This window comes from Spermophilus citellus, assembly GCF_964194105.1.
Source record: "Spermophilus citellus genome assembly, chromosome: 3".
In the NCBI taxonomy this organism is placed as follows: Eukaryota; Metazoa; Chordata; class Mammalia; order Rodentia; family Sciuridae; genus Spermophilus; species Spermophilus citellus.
Genome location: NC_138184.1, coordinates 25,759,764 through 25,777,018, shown reverse-complemented (window position 1 = coordinate 25,777,018; position 17,255 = coordinate 25,759,764). Strand labels below are relative to the sequence as shown.

General features: G+C 48.5%; 1 protein-coding gene across 1 annotated transcript in view; it reads left to right on the top strand.

Moving 5' to 3' along the window:
- Positions 1–17,255, top strand: part of DLEC1 (DLEC1 cilia and flagella associated protein) — a gene marked incomplete at its 5' end in the record, with an annotated part of 49,121 nt that overhangs the window by 22,787 nt on the left and 9,079 nt on the right. The window contains 14 exon segments of the mRNA XM_081285308.1: positions 83–245; positions 1,452–1,644; positions 2,321–2,379; positions 2,856–3,024; positions 3,463–3,726; positions 3,728–3,880; positions 3,990–4,148; positions 5,623–5,762; positions 12,081–12,234; positions 12,811–12,921; positions 13,898–14,028; positions 14,473–14,655; positions 15,722–15,792; positions 16,273–16,424. Coding sequence (XP_081141434.1) covers positions 83–245; positions 1,452–1,644; positions 2,321–2,379; positions 2,856–3,024; positions 3,463–3,726; positions 3,728–3,880; positions 3,990–4,148; positions 5,623–5,762; positions 12,081–12,234; positions 12,811–12,921; positions 13,898–14,028; positions 14,473–14,655; positions 15,722–15,792; positions 16,273–16,424 — 2,102 coding nt within the window.

Below are 17,255 nucleotides of genomic sequence, written 5' to 3'. Positions count from 1 at the left end.
GGCATGGGTCCTATGGCAGCTATTGATCAGAGTCCTGCCTTCAGCTTATGGGAGCTTCTCTGAACACTACCTACTTGGTCAGGAAGGGGGCAGCTGATCGCTTTGGATCTGATCTATGTTTCTGGTGAAAAAAGTCAACCGGACCCTGGAGAGCTCACAGACTTAACAGCCCAGCACTTCATACGCTTCAAGCCTGAAAACATTCGGTCCACAGCAAGGAAACAGCTGATTATCCGAAATGCTACGTGAGCTGCCCCTGGGCGTGCCCCTGACGCGTACCCCTGCCCCTGCCCCTGCCCCTTCCTCTTCCCCTTCCTCACCTGACCCTGAATTTCCACTCAGGCCGGAGCTTCCTTGCCTTGGGGATTCTGATCTCAGATTAGATCCAGACTGAACAGAAGGACCCAGATTTACACTGTCCATCATGGTGGTCACCAGGCACATATGGATTTTTAAATCTAAATCAAATAAAATTACAATTTCCTTCTAGGGTGCTAGTCACAGTCTAGTCACACAAGAGCTCAGTATCCACAGGTAAGCAGTGGCTACCCTATTAGTGCAGCTCTCTAAGACTTCCATTGCTTCGGGAATCTCACTGTCACAGTGCTGCTCTAAACTATTTCAGACCACCCCGAGCCAGGAATAGTTTTCCACCTTACTTCCTATGCTGGGGAAGTAATCCTGGTCCCCAGCCCTACATCTGTCGGTTCAGCTCTCATTGCCATTTATTTTCTGACCATTACCCTTCTGAGCATTACCCTTCTATCGGGACCAACCTCGGGGAACTTCCAGCCCAGGCTACCTGGTGACCTGAGATGCTGACAGCCGCTGTCTACAACATGGCCAGAGTCCTGCCCCTCTGCCGTGGGGTTTTCATTGTTTCTCTTGGCAGTCAGGGGGCACACGTCTTTCATGACATAGCTGTCCTGGGAGGCGACAGCTGGAGGCGGAGGGCAGGGACGGGTGGATGTGGCAAACTGTGGAAACTCTCACTTGGTAGAAGATAGTGCAGAGGATTTTCCTAATATTTTCCAGGGGTTGGGGCTGAGGGGGCTAGATACCTTTAGTTTAATGCTTAGTTTTTAGATTTTAAATCTAAATCAATTAAAAGTAAATTAAATTGAATTGATTTAAATATTAAATGATTTCCTGAGTTGTCCGTTTCCCCTGATGTGCTGCGGTTCTAGTCTCTAGAGCTGTGGATGGGAAGAGGTGGCTCTTTCATGGCCTCTAATTTGGCCACCCTGACTCGCCTACCATCCTTATGCAGTTCTCCCTAGGCTCCTCCATGGCAACTGCTTGAAGACTGACCTAGTCACTTCCTGTTTCTGGGTGTTTTCTTGCTTTCTCTTGGAGCAGAGCTGGCCAAGCATGGGGTGGGAGGACCTGGTCCTGGAAGAATTAGAGCACAGCATTAGATCTGCTGCCCAATGTCATGATTGCCCCCACAGACACGTGGAGCTGGCTTTCCACTGGCAGATCATGAAGCCCAACCTGCAGCCCCTAATGCCTGGAGAAACCTACAGCATGGACAGCATCAAGTACCACCCTGACAGGGAGACTGCCTTCTCCATCATACCCGAGAAGGGGGTTCTGAGCCCCCACAACAACCAGGAATTCATCCTGAGCTTTTCTCCTTATAAGGTTAGCATGATTTCATTAGGCACACAAGATCGTATTATAGCCCCTGAATCCATGTTCTTTAATGACATCAAAGCCACAGCTGAGCCTGAACCAGGTACCTGGGCATCCTGCCAAGACTGGCACCTAGATGGCTTAGCGTGTCACTGGACCATATGCCTGGTGAGCAGGACAAAGCAGATCATACTGCCTGGTTCTGATCCAAGACACCCCACTTGCAACAAGTCCTGGGTTCATTTCCACATCCCTGGTTGTGTCAAAGTACATTACCATCCCTACCCATCCTATGGCAGTGCCTAGAGAGGGAGGTGCAGGTTCCCAAGGCCTGGTTAGCACAGGGCCAGTCCAGAGCCCTTGCTGGTGGTTCTCGGACCTGAGTGAGCAGGGCTGCCTCTGGAGCCAGCATGCAGCTGCTTCACTGTCTGCTGGGAGTTTGTGCTTCAGACACTCCAAGGGCCTGCCCAGGGCCCATGTCAGCCTGGTGGGGGTCGGGGGATGATTTTGTTGTTCCCTGAGTCAGGGATAGCTCCTATCCTGGCAGCAACCCCACTTTCTCAAGTGTGGGCAAGAGGTGGCAGGGAAGCGTTTCTGGCACAACTAAGGGGAGGAGAAGCTCCTGCCCGCACCTGTCTTCTCTAGGCAGCCTGCAGGATTTTCAGGGTGCTGTGTTTCCTTGTAGCTGAGGAACTACCACAGTGTGCTGCAGATGGTGCTGGAAGAAGTTCCTGAGCCCTTGAAGTGAGTAGGGCCTATGGATGAGGGTGGGCAGCTGGGCCTGGCCTCCCCCTGGGGATGCTTCTGAGGAAGGTTCCAGACAGGATGGGTGAGGAACTTGACCCCAACAGGCTTTGAGGGCTATGAGCATTTTAGCATTGCCCTGGCAATCAGCTTACAGTGGGCATCTAGGTGGTGCTAAGGATGCACTGCTAGGGGTGGGTTTCCAGTCAGCCTAGTGCAGAGATCCCAGGCTAGGACTGCAGTCTGGTCCCTGGAGGCAACAGGGCAGTGTCCCTGTTTGAGGCCTGCTTTCACAGCGCAGGCATTCATAGTCTTCCAGGGCACTGACTGATGCTCCTGCTTGTCTCAGGTTGGGAGCTGTGGGTAGGGTGGAATCTTCTTTTCATAAGGCCAACCATGTGGGACAGAGGCAGGGACGTGCAGTGATGTGCTCCCGGGCTGCGTCAGCTCCTAGCTCATGGTGGGTTTATGTTCAGTTCAGAGGTGAATAATCTGGAGGACTACACATACTCTGTGGATGACGTGATTGTCATGGAAATTGAGGTGAAAGGCTCAGCAGAACCCTTCCAAGTTCTCTTAGAACCCTACGCCCTCATCATCCCAGGGGAGAACTACATTGGCATAAATGTGAAGAAGGATTTTAAGGTAGGTCATCATCTGTCCCCTGTGTGGGCTGACTGAAGCAGTGTGGCACTTGGGTGAGGGTACAGGAAGGACAGAGCTGGAGCAGCCACTGCACAGAGCCTGAGGGCCCCTGAATCCAACAGGGATTCACATAGATGCCTAGAGCCAGGTAAGTCTGTTTTATTTTATCAATGTTCCAGAGTCCTCTGAAGTCAGGGCTGCCGAACTCACTCCCAGGTTCCCAGGTCACTGGCAGGATATGGCAGGCACCCTCATCCCTGCAGCGTGGAGTGAGGGTGCTGTGTTGGGAAGGCTGTGGCTTTGGGTGGCCAGGAGTTATTTGGGAGTGGGGGTCAAGTGGACCCTTTGTGAACCCTCAATCCCACAGTCCTTCAGCAGGTACAGACATGACATGAAAGGGCAGTCCTGGGGCAGCCTAGATTGGGGTGTGTCTTTCAGATGTGGAACAACAGCAAGTCACCCATCAGGTACATGTGGGGGAAGATCAGCCATTGCCACATCATTGAAGTAGAACCCTGCACAGGGGTCATAGGTACCTTGGGGACTGCAGGGGGTGTGACCTCCCTGGGGTGGCTGCAGGAGGAGGTTTTAGGGTTCAAGGGGCCTGCACAAGGCCCTTGGTGTCTTGTGATCAGCTCCAGCATGGCAAGAAATGAGTACAGGCCAGATATCTGGGCCCAGCCACAGAAGGAAACTTCTCCACCTCACTTTCCCCTCTTTCCCAGAGCCCAACGAGGTTGAGGATTTTGAGTTGAACTTTACCGGGGGTGTCCCTGGCCCAGCAAGCCAGGACCTGCTGTGCGAGATCAGAGACTCACCCTCGCCAGTGGTGTTACACATCGAGGCTGCCTTTAAGGTGCTGCAGACGGGGGTTGGGCAGCAGGGTGGGCCCAGAGAGGTGGCAGGGGTAGGACACAGAGCCCACTCCCTGGCTGCTCAGTAACAGATCCCTCCGGATGTCTCAGGGGCCTGCAGTCGTCATCAGCGTCTCGGCCCTTCGGTTTGGACTGCTCCGCCTGGGGCACAAAGTCTCGAAGTCCATCCAGATCCGGAACATCAGCCAGCTCTCAGCCATGTGGCACATGAGAGAGAGTCCTGTCTGCCTAGAAGAAAGGCATGAAGATGTAAGTCAGGGGCTGCTGGCTCCTAGGATGCCCCCTCTCCCAGGAGCCAGTTCACCTTGGCTCAGGTCTGAACTGGGAAACTTGAACTGTGTTTTCCAATCAGAGCCCCGGGGCTGCGAGAGAAGGCACCCTTGGCAATTATCGCCTGGCCGTGTCTCTAACTCTCCCCACCATGAGGCAGCTCCTCTCCCCAGAATGTGTTCCCCCACCCAATTCAACAGGTGGTTCTGGTTCCCTTTTCTACCATCAGATGCAAAATAGGACCTGGGCTTCTCCCTTGGCTGAGCAGTCCAAGTTTGGAAGCACATGGGCAGCTGCTTTGGGCAGAGGTCATGTTCTGCTGGGCTCCTCCAGGGCTAGGATCCTTCTGGGGCCTGTGCCTGCAGTGGGTACTGCCAGCAGGTGGCGCCTGGGCACAGGCATGTGGCCCAAATATGAAGACTTAAATCTAGTTTTTTGGGGTTTTTTGTTTGTTTTTATTTGCATTTTTTTAGCCCTTTCTGTAGCAGAGCTTGGACCCCAAACTTCAATGCCTGAATGCTGACAAGCACAAAGCCTTCTTTTCCTATGAGAGCAAGTCCTGTGCAGCCCCTGCTAAAGGCCAGAGAGGTTGAGGCTCAGAAGCAGGAAGCTACAGCACCAGGCCAACCCTATGATTGGGCATGGTGGCCTGGGTGGGGTGGGGGAGGGAGAGGGCAAATCAGGCCACTTAGCACCTCCAGGCAGGCATGACCCTTGCACTCACTGTGAAGTTCTCATGGGAGAGAGCCAAGAAAGATAAGGTCCCTTCTGATATAACCTTTCCATGTCTAGTGACACCCCACTATTCCATGTGACCCACCCCGGGTCCTAGGGTTACTCAGTCAGAAGAATGTTCCATTTCTCATCAGATGGGAAGAACAAAATGGAAAGAGCCCCTTCCCTTTCTCTCTCCCCGTTAGCCGAGGTCAACATACCTGATATAAGGGGAGGGACACACCTTCCAGGTGAAGGAGTCCTATCCTCCAAGGGATGAGAGGGTGGAGAAAAGACCACCTGGGTGTAAAGGAGAAACTGTGGCCCCTTCTGCAATCTGGTGGCCTGATGGCTCTCCTCAACTGAAGCTGTCAGAGTCCTGACCTAGGGTTCCCCATAGGGCTCACAGGCTCTCCTCCTGCTCCCCAGCTGGAGTCTCCATCTGCCTGCTCTGGTCTCCCCACATCCTGGGGCCTCCCTCTGCCTTCTACCTCTCAAATCTGGGCCAGGGTGTGGGCACCTGGCTTGTGCATTCCTGTGCTTGGAGACTCACTTTTGATCCTCAATCCTGAGACCCTTGCCCAGCCATAGTCCCCCACATGCTTGCCTCTTTCTGGGTCCCAGATGGCTCTGAGAGAGCCAGGGGCCCTTGGAGGTGCACCTGGTTGGGCATGGCCAGCCCCCAGGGCCTCTGCAATTCTCCATGTCCTCACTCCTCATCCTTCTGGATTGGCACCAGGCATCTCCCTTGGACATTGAGCCTTCAAGTGGTTACCTTTATCCTCTGGGGGAGTGCCAGGTGACTGTCACCTTGGAGGCCTTGCACTGTCAGCGTCTGCAGACTGTACTAGAGCTGGAAGTGGAAAAAGGGACCTGGAGGTACGGGGCTGTGGGGGATGGGAAGATGACAACAGTATGTGCACATTTACAGTATATTTATTTATACTATGTGCAATGATGTATTTATCTAGAGACATTTCTGAATTTAAATTGACTTATACATGTTTATCCTATAACATTTGAAAATTACCCAGAAGAATATTAAGATGATCCATAATCCATTACCTAGAAATAGTTCACTGATAATATTTTGGGGTATGTCTTTTTAGGATGTGTGTGCTAAAGGAATGTACATTAGTACAACCACCTTCAAAACCATTTTACTGTTTCCTGGTGAGATGTGACATAATAGTGAAAAAATAGAAACCCCAATGTTCATCAACAGGAGAATGAGCACAAAAAGAGTGACATATTTCAATGAGCAAATATTTTTGTATTCTGGGAGGGACACCCTGGAGATTTCAAAGGTAGTAGTAGTCCTCTTCTTCCTCTTCCCTTGTTTTTTCTTTCTTTCTTTTTCTTTCTTTTTTTTTTGTACTGGGGATTGAACCTGGGGTCACTTAACCACTGAGCCACATCCCCAACCCTTTTTATATTTTATTTAGAGACAGGGTCTCACTAAGTTGCTTAGAGTCTTGCTAAATTGCTCATTCTGGCTTTGAATTTACAATCCTCCTACAGCCTCCCGAGCAGCTAGGATTACAGGCATGCACCATGCTCCTGGCTCCTCTTCCCTTTTCCCTCCCATCTCTCTCTCTTGCTTTCCAGTGGAAAGTTTCTCACCTATATAAAAATAGAATAGTATAATAAGTGCCCATGAACTATCACCTACCTTCAAAAGTTATCAGCTCACTGCAAATAACATTCCATCTACATACCCCATCCACTCCTCCCAACCCCTTCCAAAATTACTTTGAAGTAAAATATTTCCTTAAGGCTAGTGGTAATATTTTGTGTCTGAAGCTGGATGTGGGTATACCTGTCTTCTTTTTACTATTATTTTTTATATATTTAAGCTGTGCATATATTTTATATTCATTTTTGCATGTGTATTCATTATAAAACAATTGAAATGCTCATTTAAAACCTGTATGGATATTCTGGAATTATCTTCCAAAAACACTGCACCATTTTATACTTCCTCCTGCCTGGCCCCATATTCTCACGATGACAGATATTATCTGGCTTTAATAATTTGACCATCTGACGGGGGTGATGCCACCAGTGTTTTGTTGGAAGTCCTTTACTGTGATGACCAGTGCGGGTCTGAGTGTGAGTCTTTCCCACTGGTCCTGCAGGGCACTCTGTGGGCCTTCAACATGAAGGCTAAGTTTGCATTCACCTCTGGGAACATGGCTTCCATGAAGTCTTATTTTCTTTCCTTTCCTGTCTCTGTTCTTTCTTCTGAAAGGACCTTGTATTAACCAAAATGTTTACAGATTGCAGGTGATAGAGCCACAGGCAAGGAAGAAAAAGCATCCCTGCCTTGCCATCCCAAGGGCCAAAACTCTTCCCTTTGTTGGCTCTTCTGCTTTCTCCCATCCTCTACCCTTCTTCCCTCTTGCAACCTCCATCCCAGTCCCAACCCTCAACTCTGCTTCTCTCTCTCTGGGCCTTTCCCTCCTCTGTTGGTGAGGGCCCTTAGCCATTCTGCTTGGGGAGGCGGTCCTTAGAGCCTGGGCTCCCTCTGTGAAAAGTGAACCTGCTTTCTCCAGAGATGGGCCCTGATGGGTCCTCTCTAGGTCGTGTTCCTCCCCTTCCCCAGGTGGGGGGGGGTTAGGAATAGGGGTGAGAGGTGGGCATCTGTCTCCAGAAGAAGAGAGAGAGTGGGAAAGCTTGCTGAGCTCCCACAACCCACTCAACACCTGCTGGAAACTTGCAGCATGATTTTAACTGGATTTCTTATATTTCCATTTTTTCAATGGTTTTGCTTCTCACTCAGGGAAGGTGCCCTTGGCCTTGTGGCTCACTCTTTCTGCCTTTGGTGATATGCCTTTCTTTGGAAATCATACTTTTTTTTGTATTTATACCTTTATTTTTTTATTGGTTATTCAAAACATTACAAAGATTGCAGAATCACATCGGTTACACATCCACATTTTTACATAATGCCATAATAGTAACTGTTGTATTCTGCTACCTTTCCTATCCTCTACTATCCCCCCTCCCCTCCCATCTTCTCTCTCTACCCCATCTACTGTAATTCATTTCTCTCCTTATTTTTTCCCATTCCCCTCACAACCTCTTATATGTAATTTTGTATAACAATGAGGGTCTCCTTCCATTTCCATGCAATTTCCCTTTTCTCTCCCTTTCCCTCCCACCTCATGACTATTTAATGTTAATCTTTGGAAATCATACTTTTAAATTTTAGGTTTTGGGGGTTGGTGTTTTTTTGTTTTGTTTTGTTTTTTGGTACTAGGGATTGAACTCAGGGGCACTTAACCACTGAGCCACATCCCCAGTCCTTTTTTGTATTTTATTTAGAGACAGGGTCTCACCAAGTTGCTTAGGGCCTGGCTGATTTGCTGAGGCTAGCTTTGAACTCACAATCTTCCAGCCTCAGCATCCAGACCTGCTGGGATTGATTACCAGCATGGGCCATGGAGCCTGGCTCTGGGGTTGTTCTTTTTGATAGAAATGTGTTAGCGTCTTGCACATACAAAGCCTCTCGCATCCCCCCAAGGAATCTGATTTCCCTTTTCTTGGGTGTTTGTCTGGAGACCTTCTCCCTTCGTGTTTTAGTTTTCTTCTACATCTGGCAATCGTTGGCTGTCCACTACTTTTTCTGAATGGAGGATCTAGTTGATTTGCACACAGAACTGGTGGCGTCAGTTTCCTCTCAGTAAGTGGGTGTAGGAATGACAAGCGCCCCTCTTCCAAGGAGTGGAGAGTAGGTGAGCGTGTTGCCCCAGAGCACACCATAACCCCAATCCCCTGAGAGGAGGAAGAGGCCTTTGGAGGAAGCAGCCAAGACCGCAGAGGAAGCCCATGTTGGGCAGCTACACAAACCTGTCCATTGCTTCCTTCATAAATAGCAATGAAGGGCTGGGAACAATTTGGTTGTTTTTCCTCCAGGACAGCTGAGAGATCCAGGGGTACTGGGGACTCTCTCCAGCCCACACCCATGTTCTCCAGGAGTGGCAAGTACTACAGCCCAGTCTTCCATATGTGGCCTGAGCTCCAGGCCCGAGGAGACCAAGCTGATCAAGCTCCCAACCCTCCTTGCGTGTTCCGAGTTCTTTCCCCATGGCCCACTCCTGCCCTTTGACTCTTGTCATTGACAGTGTCAGCACTTCTCTTCACCTGCACAGGACCTTCATTCCAGGGGTTTTAGGAAGCAGTATTGTTCTCTTCTGTTGTATCAGTTAATCTGATCACATCCTGTTCTCCTTTTCTGCTCCTTATCCTCCTTTTTTCCATGGAATGGCGTTACATTTACCCCTTTCTTTTCTTTCTTTCGGTGCTGGTGCTGGGTATTGAACTCGGGGCTTCTCTTCTGCTAAGCACGTGCCCACACCCCCAATCTCTTTACCTGTCTTTGTGAGCTTTCGCAGATGGCCCCTGTGCTGGATATCATAGCTGCCCGTCCTGACTGCTCTCCATTCTCCCTGCTGCTCTCTGGTCCTCCACATCCTTAATCACTTGTGATTCTCTTTCTGGTGGCAGTCATCCTAGCATGAGAGGTGTATTTCCCTGAGGATTTAATTTGCATTTCCCTTTGGCCAGTGAACTGTGCTGAGCATCTGTTCATACACTCATAGGTCATCTGTGTCAATTTTGCACTATATTTTTGCATACAGTGCAAAAAATGGGCCCAATTTTATTCCTTTCCATGAAGTTAACCCGTTATCCCAGTACCATTTCTTACAAACACTATTCTTTACCCACTGAATTGTTTTGACACACCCCAAAAAATCAACTGATGGACGTGTGAGGGTTTATTTCTGGATTCTCCATTCTGTTTCACTGAACCACGTCTGTCCTTGTGCCAGGTGCCACAGTGTGGATCACTGTGGCCTTGTAGTAAATCTGAAAACTGGGAAATACGAATTCTCCAACTTTTTTCTTTTTCAGGATTGTTTTAGCCATTCTGGATTCTTTGAATTTTCATATGATTTTATGACATCTCCATATAAATCAGTTGACTAATTTCTGTGAAAAGCCAGCTGTGGTTTCCGTAAGGGAGTGAGTAGCATCTGTAGGTCGATTTGGGGAGTGTCATCATCTTGACAGTGTTCTCCATGAGTATTAAATGTCTTTCCACTTATGTTCTTTTTCATTTAGTTCTATGATATTTCATTGTTTTCAATTATTATATTTCTTTTATGAAATTACTTCTAAATATTTTATGCTTTTTGATGCTTTTGGAAGTAGAACCATTTTCTTAACTTTGATTTCTGGTTGTTCATCACTCCTGCATAGAAACACAAATGTTCTTGCATGTTGGTCGTGTATCCTGCAACCATGCTGATCTCATTTATTCGTTCTAATATTGTTCTAAAGAGAAGGACATGTTATTTGCATAGAGATAATTTATTCTATTATTTCTTCTTTGGATTTTATTTGCTCTTTCTCTAGTTTCTTAGGTGGGAGCTGAGGCTTTTGGTTGTTTTTTTTAATATTGGCATTCATAAATATAAATTTACCTTTGAGCATTGTTTTAGTTGCATCCTGTAAGCTTTGAGATGTTGTGTTTTCAATTTCATTGACATAAAAATATTTTCTAATTTCTCTTGTGATTTTTTTCTACTTGACCCTAAATTTTTTACTTTATTTATAAGTGTGTTGTTTAATTTATAGATATATTTGTTTCTCTAATTTCTTTTTGTTGTTGATGTCTAACTGAATTCTGTTGTGATTGGAGAATATACTTTATATAATTACAGTCCTTTAAAGCTCACTGAAGCTCGTTTTATGAGCTATCTTGTCTTCCATTCTGGAAATGTTTTATATGCCCTAAAGAACATATGTATTCTGGCCAGGTGTGGTAGCACACACCTGTAATCCTAGTGACTTGGGAGGCTGAGGCCAGAGGATCTCGAGTTCAAAGCCAGCTTCAGCAAAAAGTTAGGTGCCAAGCAACTCAGTGAGACCCTGTCTTGAAATAAAATATAAAATAGGGCTCAGTATGTGGCTTAGTGATCAAGTGCCTCTGAAATCCCTAGTTACCTCCCCTGCCAAAAAAAGAATTATATGTATTCTGCTGCTGTCGGACAAAGTACTGTATATGTCTGTTGGGTTGTTTGGTTAATTGTACTGTTTAACTCTTTCCTTCCTTTGTAAAATTATTTTCATACAAACTTCATTTTCATATACTAAAGTTCCACCAACACAGTTTTACAGTTTCTGGCTTATATAATTGTCTTTTAAATCAGAAGGAAAGAATTTCAATAAAATAACATTTATTTTGCCCTTTATATTTACCTACATTTTATATAATGCAGTTGTATCAGTCAGGGTTCCACTAGAAATTTATTGCAAGGTTTGGCTTATGTGACTGATTGGCCAGGCAATTCCAGAATCCATAGGGCTGGCCTGTAGGAAGCAGGAGCTGAGGCTGCTTAGCACACAAGGAATGTCTTTCTCTGGGTAATTTCATTTCAACTGATTAACTCAGGCCCAGCCACATTATCTAGGATAATCTTCTTTGCTTACCCTGGACTGACTCTGAATGTTAATCATGCTGGCAAAATACCTTCAGATGTCCATCCAGGCAGAACACCTGTTGAGCTCCTGCTCTCACCACAAGAAAAAATTGAACAAACTGAAAATCATTGACTTCTTAGATCCATCAGAGAATTGAGGTCATAGGATACATTGCAATCCCCAAATCTGGGGAGAGAGACTAATACAGAATACACATCAGTTAACCTGAAGCAGAAGCTACTGGGGCCATCAATGGAAGGAATGCTTAAAAAAAGTAGCTTCAGCAAATTCTGGAGCTGAATATAGACTAGCTATAGGTAGAAACTTGGAGGTGCACTAGGTTATCATGGTGGAGACTGGAAAAATTCTCTTGTTTTGCCAGAGTAGGGTGGGGAGACAAAGTGACCATTCTGGAAAAATAACCACATTAAAATAAACCTAAATTATTTTCCATATAATTTTTCTTACACCTCAGCATTTCAATTTGGAGTAATTATAAACAGTATTGTATTTTCACTCAATTCCATGTGTTCATTATGTATGTAAAAGCATGATTTGATTTTTGTGCTTTGATCTTATCCCCTATAACTTTGCTGAACTTAGTTCTAGAAGTTCTTAAAATATAGACTCCTCAGAATTTTCTGCATAGACCATCATGTCAACTGTATATAGGGGCAGTTTTATTTCTTCTGTCTCCTGGTGTTCCAGCTACCTTCCTGTGTATGCTGAGGTACAGGAGCCCCACGTATACCTGAAGAGCAGCCAGGTGGAGGTCAGCAACCTCTACATGGGGGTGTCCACAAAGTCAACCATCACGCTCGTCAACGGCACGCTCCTGTTCACGCGGTTTCACTGGGGCAAGGTGAGTGAGCCTGTACCATCCAGGAGCAGTCTGCAGCCCTCAGCAACAGAGACCTATGTGGCCCTCCAAATCCCTCCCATAGCATCCGTTCAGCCTCTCTCCCTACCACAGCCCGTCCATAACTCCATAGAGCCCAGAAAAGCTTGGCTCCTCAGAGGAGCGGCCCATCTGGTCTGGCTTTGATCCTGCCTTTAGGGAATTCCAATTCCTGCCTGAGAAGGAGTTTCTGGTGAACACAGAGCCTTCCAGTTAGCAGAGTGTGTGGCTGGTCCACACAGCTGTCAGGAGCCCAACTGTGGTTCTGCCCCATGGCTCTGAGATCTGTGGAAGATGGAGCCACATCCTTGTATATCAAAGGCGATTGCCTTCTGCTCCCCAACTCTCTGGGCCTCTCAGGGTAGCTCATTTAGTCCGTGCAACCCCCTGACAGGTGGTGAAGTCCCTCCAGGGTTGGGGAGGACAGAAGGAACCTTGGGACCTACTGTGGGTCCGAGTCTCAGCCAGCAGTGATCATGCTGTCTGGACTCGGGTTCCTCTGGGAGCCTCACACAACAGGCCCACCCGTGTGTCCACCAGCTCTTAGGGCACCAAGCAGCCTTCTGCACAGCAACAGTCTCTCCCAAACGTGGCCTGCTGGGCCCCAGTGAGGAGCGCCTGCTCAACTTGGAGTTGACCGTGCATACCACGGTGAGTACAGTGATATGAGAACCTGAGTGACTAAGACACCTGTCAACAGGTTGTGCTTGTGCCTCAGGGAGGTCCTGCCCCTGGCTCCTGGTCCTTGTGGGTAGGGAAGGGATTTTTTGCATTTGGATGTAGGATCCCCATTCAAGCTGGGCCAACTTTCTAAGAACACAAGGTCAGAGAGCCTGGAGCAGCCTGGATGTTCTCTGAGACCCTCTGGCCCTTTTGGCACCAGCTTTAGCCTTCTCCAGACCATTCTTTGTGGCTGCGGGGGGTGGGGGGGGGGTCCAGCTTTCCAGTTGGCCCAGAGACCTAAGGCAGAGGTGCTGTTCAAGGCAGACACTGTGCCAGATGCTGCTGGAGGAGGTGACTGGTAGCCAGGGTCAGCCCGGGGGAGGCACAGCTTTTCTCTGGAGGGGCCCAGAGGGAGACCATCTGGGTGAACATGATTAGTGCTTGAGCATTGTTGGATATTGCTGCACGGTTCTTGTTGGGGAAATAATTTCTTCCTTGCAAAGACTTGCAGAATCAGGTCTCAGTTTTTCGCTGGCAAACATGGGACAGTGAGCTTTCCTACACAGCTGATCCTGAGCTTCAGGATGAGATAGACCCAGGCTTAGCATGGTGCAGATCCCACTCAGGAAGGGCATGATGTCTATTATAGTAGCAGCATCATAAAGAATGTGCAGCTCTCCAAAAGTCACTCTGAAAGGTTTTCCTTTATATGGACATGCACAGATGTTTCAGGAAGACTCAGCATGAACCTTGGGGATGGGGCCAGGCCTCTGGGGACAGGATGTGGGCCTACCGGCTGGGCTTACTAAAAGCACTCAAGAGCCCTTTCTTAGAGATGAGTCCAGACAAAGGTCAAGGCCTTCATGTTGGGCCACTCACAGAAACCACCTCTGCTGTGGAAGACCATCTGGACCCACCTCTGAAGCCCTGGGTCTGACTGAGCCCTGGATGGGTTTTCTTGTAGGAAGAATTGACGGATCTGGCTCTTCCTTGTTATGTGTCAGGAATGAAAAAGCCACTGGCCCTAGGTATCTCTGGGAAGCCCCAGGGACTGGAAGTGACCATCACTGTCTCCGTGGAGGGCTCTGATATCAGGTGAGCCCAGGGTGGGAGCAGCTTTACAAAGAACTGGCAATGTACTGAGAGTCCACTCCCAGCTGATTCCTACCACCGGGAAGAGGCCATAGAGTTGTGATGGGCCCTGACCACTTGCTTCTGCAGGAGTAGACCCTTTACCCCACCCCTATCCTCTGTGTGTCCAGGTCTATAGGCTCCTTGGGCTTTCCCATATGAGGCCCAGTAACCTAGAGACATGCCAGTCTGCCCCTAGCCAGGGACTGCCTAACAGAGTTCCAGGCCTCTGTTAGCATGGTGGGCAGACAGGAAGGCGGGGTCTGGGGTTCCAGTTCCATGAGGAGGGAGTCGAAGATGAAGCCAGGTTTCTGGGCAGCTCCTGCACCCCTACCTAGGGTGGTTCCCTGAGTAGCTCCAAAGACTGCAGATAACATAGCGCCCATGGACATGGGGCAATGTTTTCAGGACAAAGCAGTGGCCGGGCCACCTGGAGGAGCTCCACCTAGACTTTGGATCAATGGTGCCACTGAGGACCCGTGTGAATGGCCAGATCATTCTGACCAATTGCTCCCCAATGCAGACCTCTTTCACTCTCAATTTTGACTACTTTGGGAGCCCCCCAAACAGCCTGAGCAAAAGCATCAGCCTGTAAGTCTTGTTTCCTTTGGAGGCTGTCCCCAGGGTGGGTGTGCGTGGGTGGAGTTTACCCCCTTTGTGGCTTAGGTGGCAAGAGGCTGACTGGTGTAGAAGGGGGCATCTGTGACTTTGCAGGGAGATATAGGGAAACAGGAGATGGCTTTTTGCTACTCACTTCTTCAATATTGACTGAGCCTGTGGGAAAGGCTGGGATGTGCCCCCTCCTCCTCAGCCTGGCCTGCTGACATGGCAGGCTTTTGAGATGAGGCAGGAGAGGCCCGTGAATGAGGGAGAAGTTTCTATGGATAGAAAGAACCAGGCAAAGATGTGGGAGTGATGACTCAAGAATGGGGAGTTTCTGGGGACATTGAATGGTGTGGCTGGGCTGACGCGGAGAAGTGAGCTGGGGAGGATGTCCAGGAGGGAAGACAAAAGGTCAGCGGAGACACTGGTCAAGGGTAGAAGCAAGACATGGAACACTGCACCACAGATATTGGCCCAAACTACATTTTAGGACATCTTTTTTGGAGGCAGTTTGCCAGCACACACCTGTGTGAGACCTCACTGCCTCATCTCTTAAAACCACTGCCATGTGCAGGAGGGAGAGTCATAAGCAGTGGATAATCCATCAGCTCTCTGCTCCAAAGGGTTAGTGTGCATCCAGCACTGGACAGAGGTCGGCAGGGTGCACTGGAAATCGGTCTGTTGCAGAAGTTTGGGCAAGAGAGGGAACATTGGGATGGGTTTGCATCCTAGGTAACTAGGGCACAGCCTGGGACAAGGGATCCCTGCCCTAGAGCCCTCCTGGATTTCTTAGGGGATGATCTGTATGACTTGGGGAGTGGCCTGCAGCTGGGGATACTTTGGATGATAGAGGTGTAGTGGGGGCAAAGACCAGAGAAAAAGGTGAAGAAGAGACCTGACCAGCTTTTCCCTGGGAGAAGCAGGCAGTGCCACCTTCCTCTGCTGGATGCAATACTGTTTTCCATGGGGGCATGGCTCAGGTCCTGGGAAAGGCTTAGCTGTTTTGATGCCAAGTTTTTTGTTTTTTGGGTTTTTGTTGCCTCTATTTATAAAGCCCCGACTTGCCTCCTGCCCTGCTAAAGTCAGCGCGGATCCGAGAGCATTTGGCCAAAAAAGAGCAGCTGGGTAAGAGCCACCAGGGTGGGGGGTGAGGGCTGCGGGCTGATGCCTGGCCAGAGTGGAGTTTCACCTGGCCTTCTGAGGATGTGGGCCAGCAGCTGCCAGAGAAGAAAACCAGGACTGGAGACCTCCTTTTCAGTGTCTTTCCTAGCTAGGTCCTCAAGATGGCCATGGCTTTTCACATGACAATCTCCTACTCTTGAATGAGGTCATTTCCTTGGTAGGGCATAACCTCATGCACAGGGCCTGAACTTGATTTGGGCTGCATAGTGGCTCATAAAGGAGGGCTGTTGATGAGCTCTGGACTCTCGGGAGAGAAGAGAGTTAGCCAGGCAGGACCCCAAGCTACTGGTACCTGAGCTAGCCTCCTGACCACAGAGAGGCTGTGGGGTGGCTGGTCAGGGGGAGTGCATTGGTAACTCCTGAGGGTTTGGACCTCACTCTCAACCCCAGGCTCCTGAGCCCTCATTCCTGATTCTCCCCCAGATTTTATGGAAAGCATGTTATCTTATGGGAGAGGAGTTGCATTCTTCCCCCACACTTCCAAGGGTGTGCTGGGGGCTTTCCAGCAGCTGAGCATTGATATCACAGGCTGTGCCAACATGTGGGGCGAGTACTGGGACAGCCTTATTTGCAAGGTAAGGACACACAGGCGGGCACACCCCTCTGACTTCCCTTTCTCCAACACCCAGTCCTCAGCCTCTCAAAGCTCACCAAGTTACAAGGTGAGCCTACTGATCCTGGGATACCTGCCACAACCTCTGGGATGGAGGCTGGGATGTTCTAGGCAGGAGGGGTCCTCATGAGCAGTAGAACCTTCTGCACTTTCCCCTTGAGGTGCAGGGCTGGGACCACAGTAAGGACAGAAATTAGCAGGCTATGCCATGACCCGAGACCTAGAGAAGGGAGTAAGAAATAGAGGGAATAACAGCCTCCCTTGCCTAGCCTTCTGTGCATTCCATTATTACCCCATGGGTCATTCATTTGCTCCTTCACTCAGCACACATGGAGCTCCTACTGTGTACAGGTTCCTGTGCAGTCCTTAATACTAGGGGAGATACAATGATGAAATCAATGACCAGCCAGGAGATAAGGCCTGCAAGGAGACCCCTGGTTTACCATGGCAGGGTAAAACACACGTACATTATCCTATACACCATTCTGTTGTTGCATAGATTTCTGTGAACTCTTTAGTAAGTTAATCAGGCTAATTATAGTAGATATTTGCTTTAAGTTGCTCGTATCATGTATGACAAATGGTCGCTTATGTTAATACATAATAGTTACTAAATAACAGTAAGGGGAAAATAAAGTATTGCAAGTAGCAAAGGGTTTGAATAGGTGATTCAAAGAAAGACAAGTCCAAATAGCTAATACTTATATAAAAAAATGTCATCACTAGTAGTTAAATAAATGTAAAGTACAATAACCACAAAATACTGGTTTGTGTCAGATTAGCAAGGTTTGAA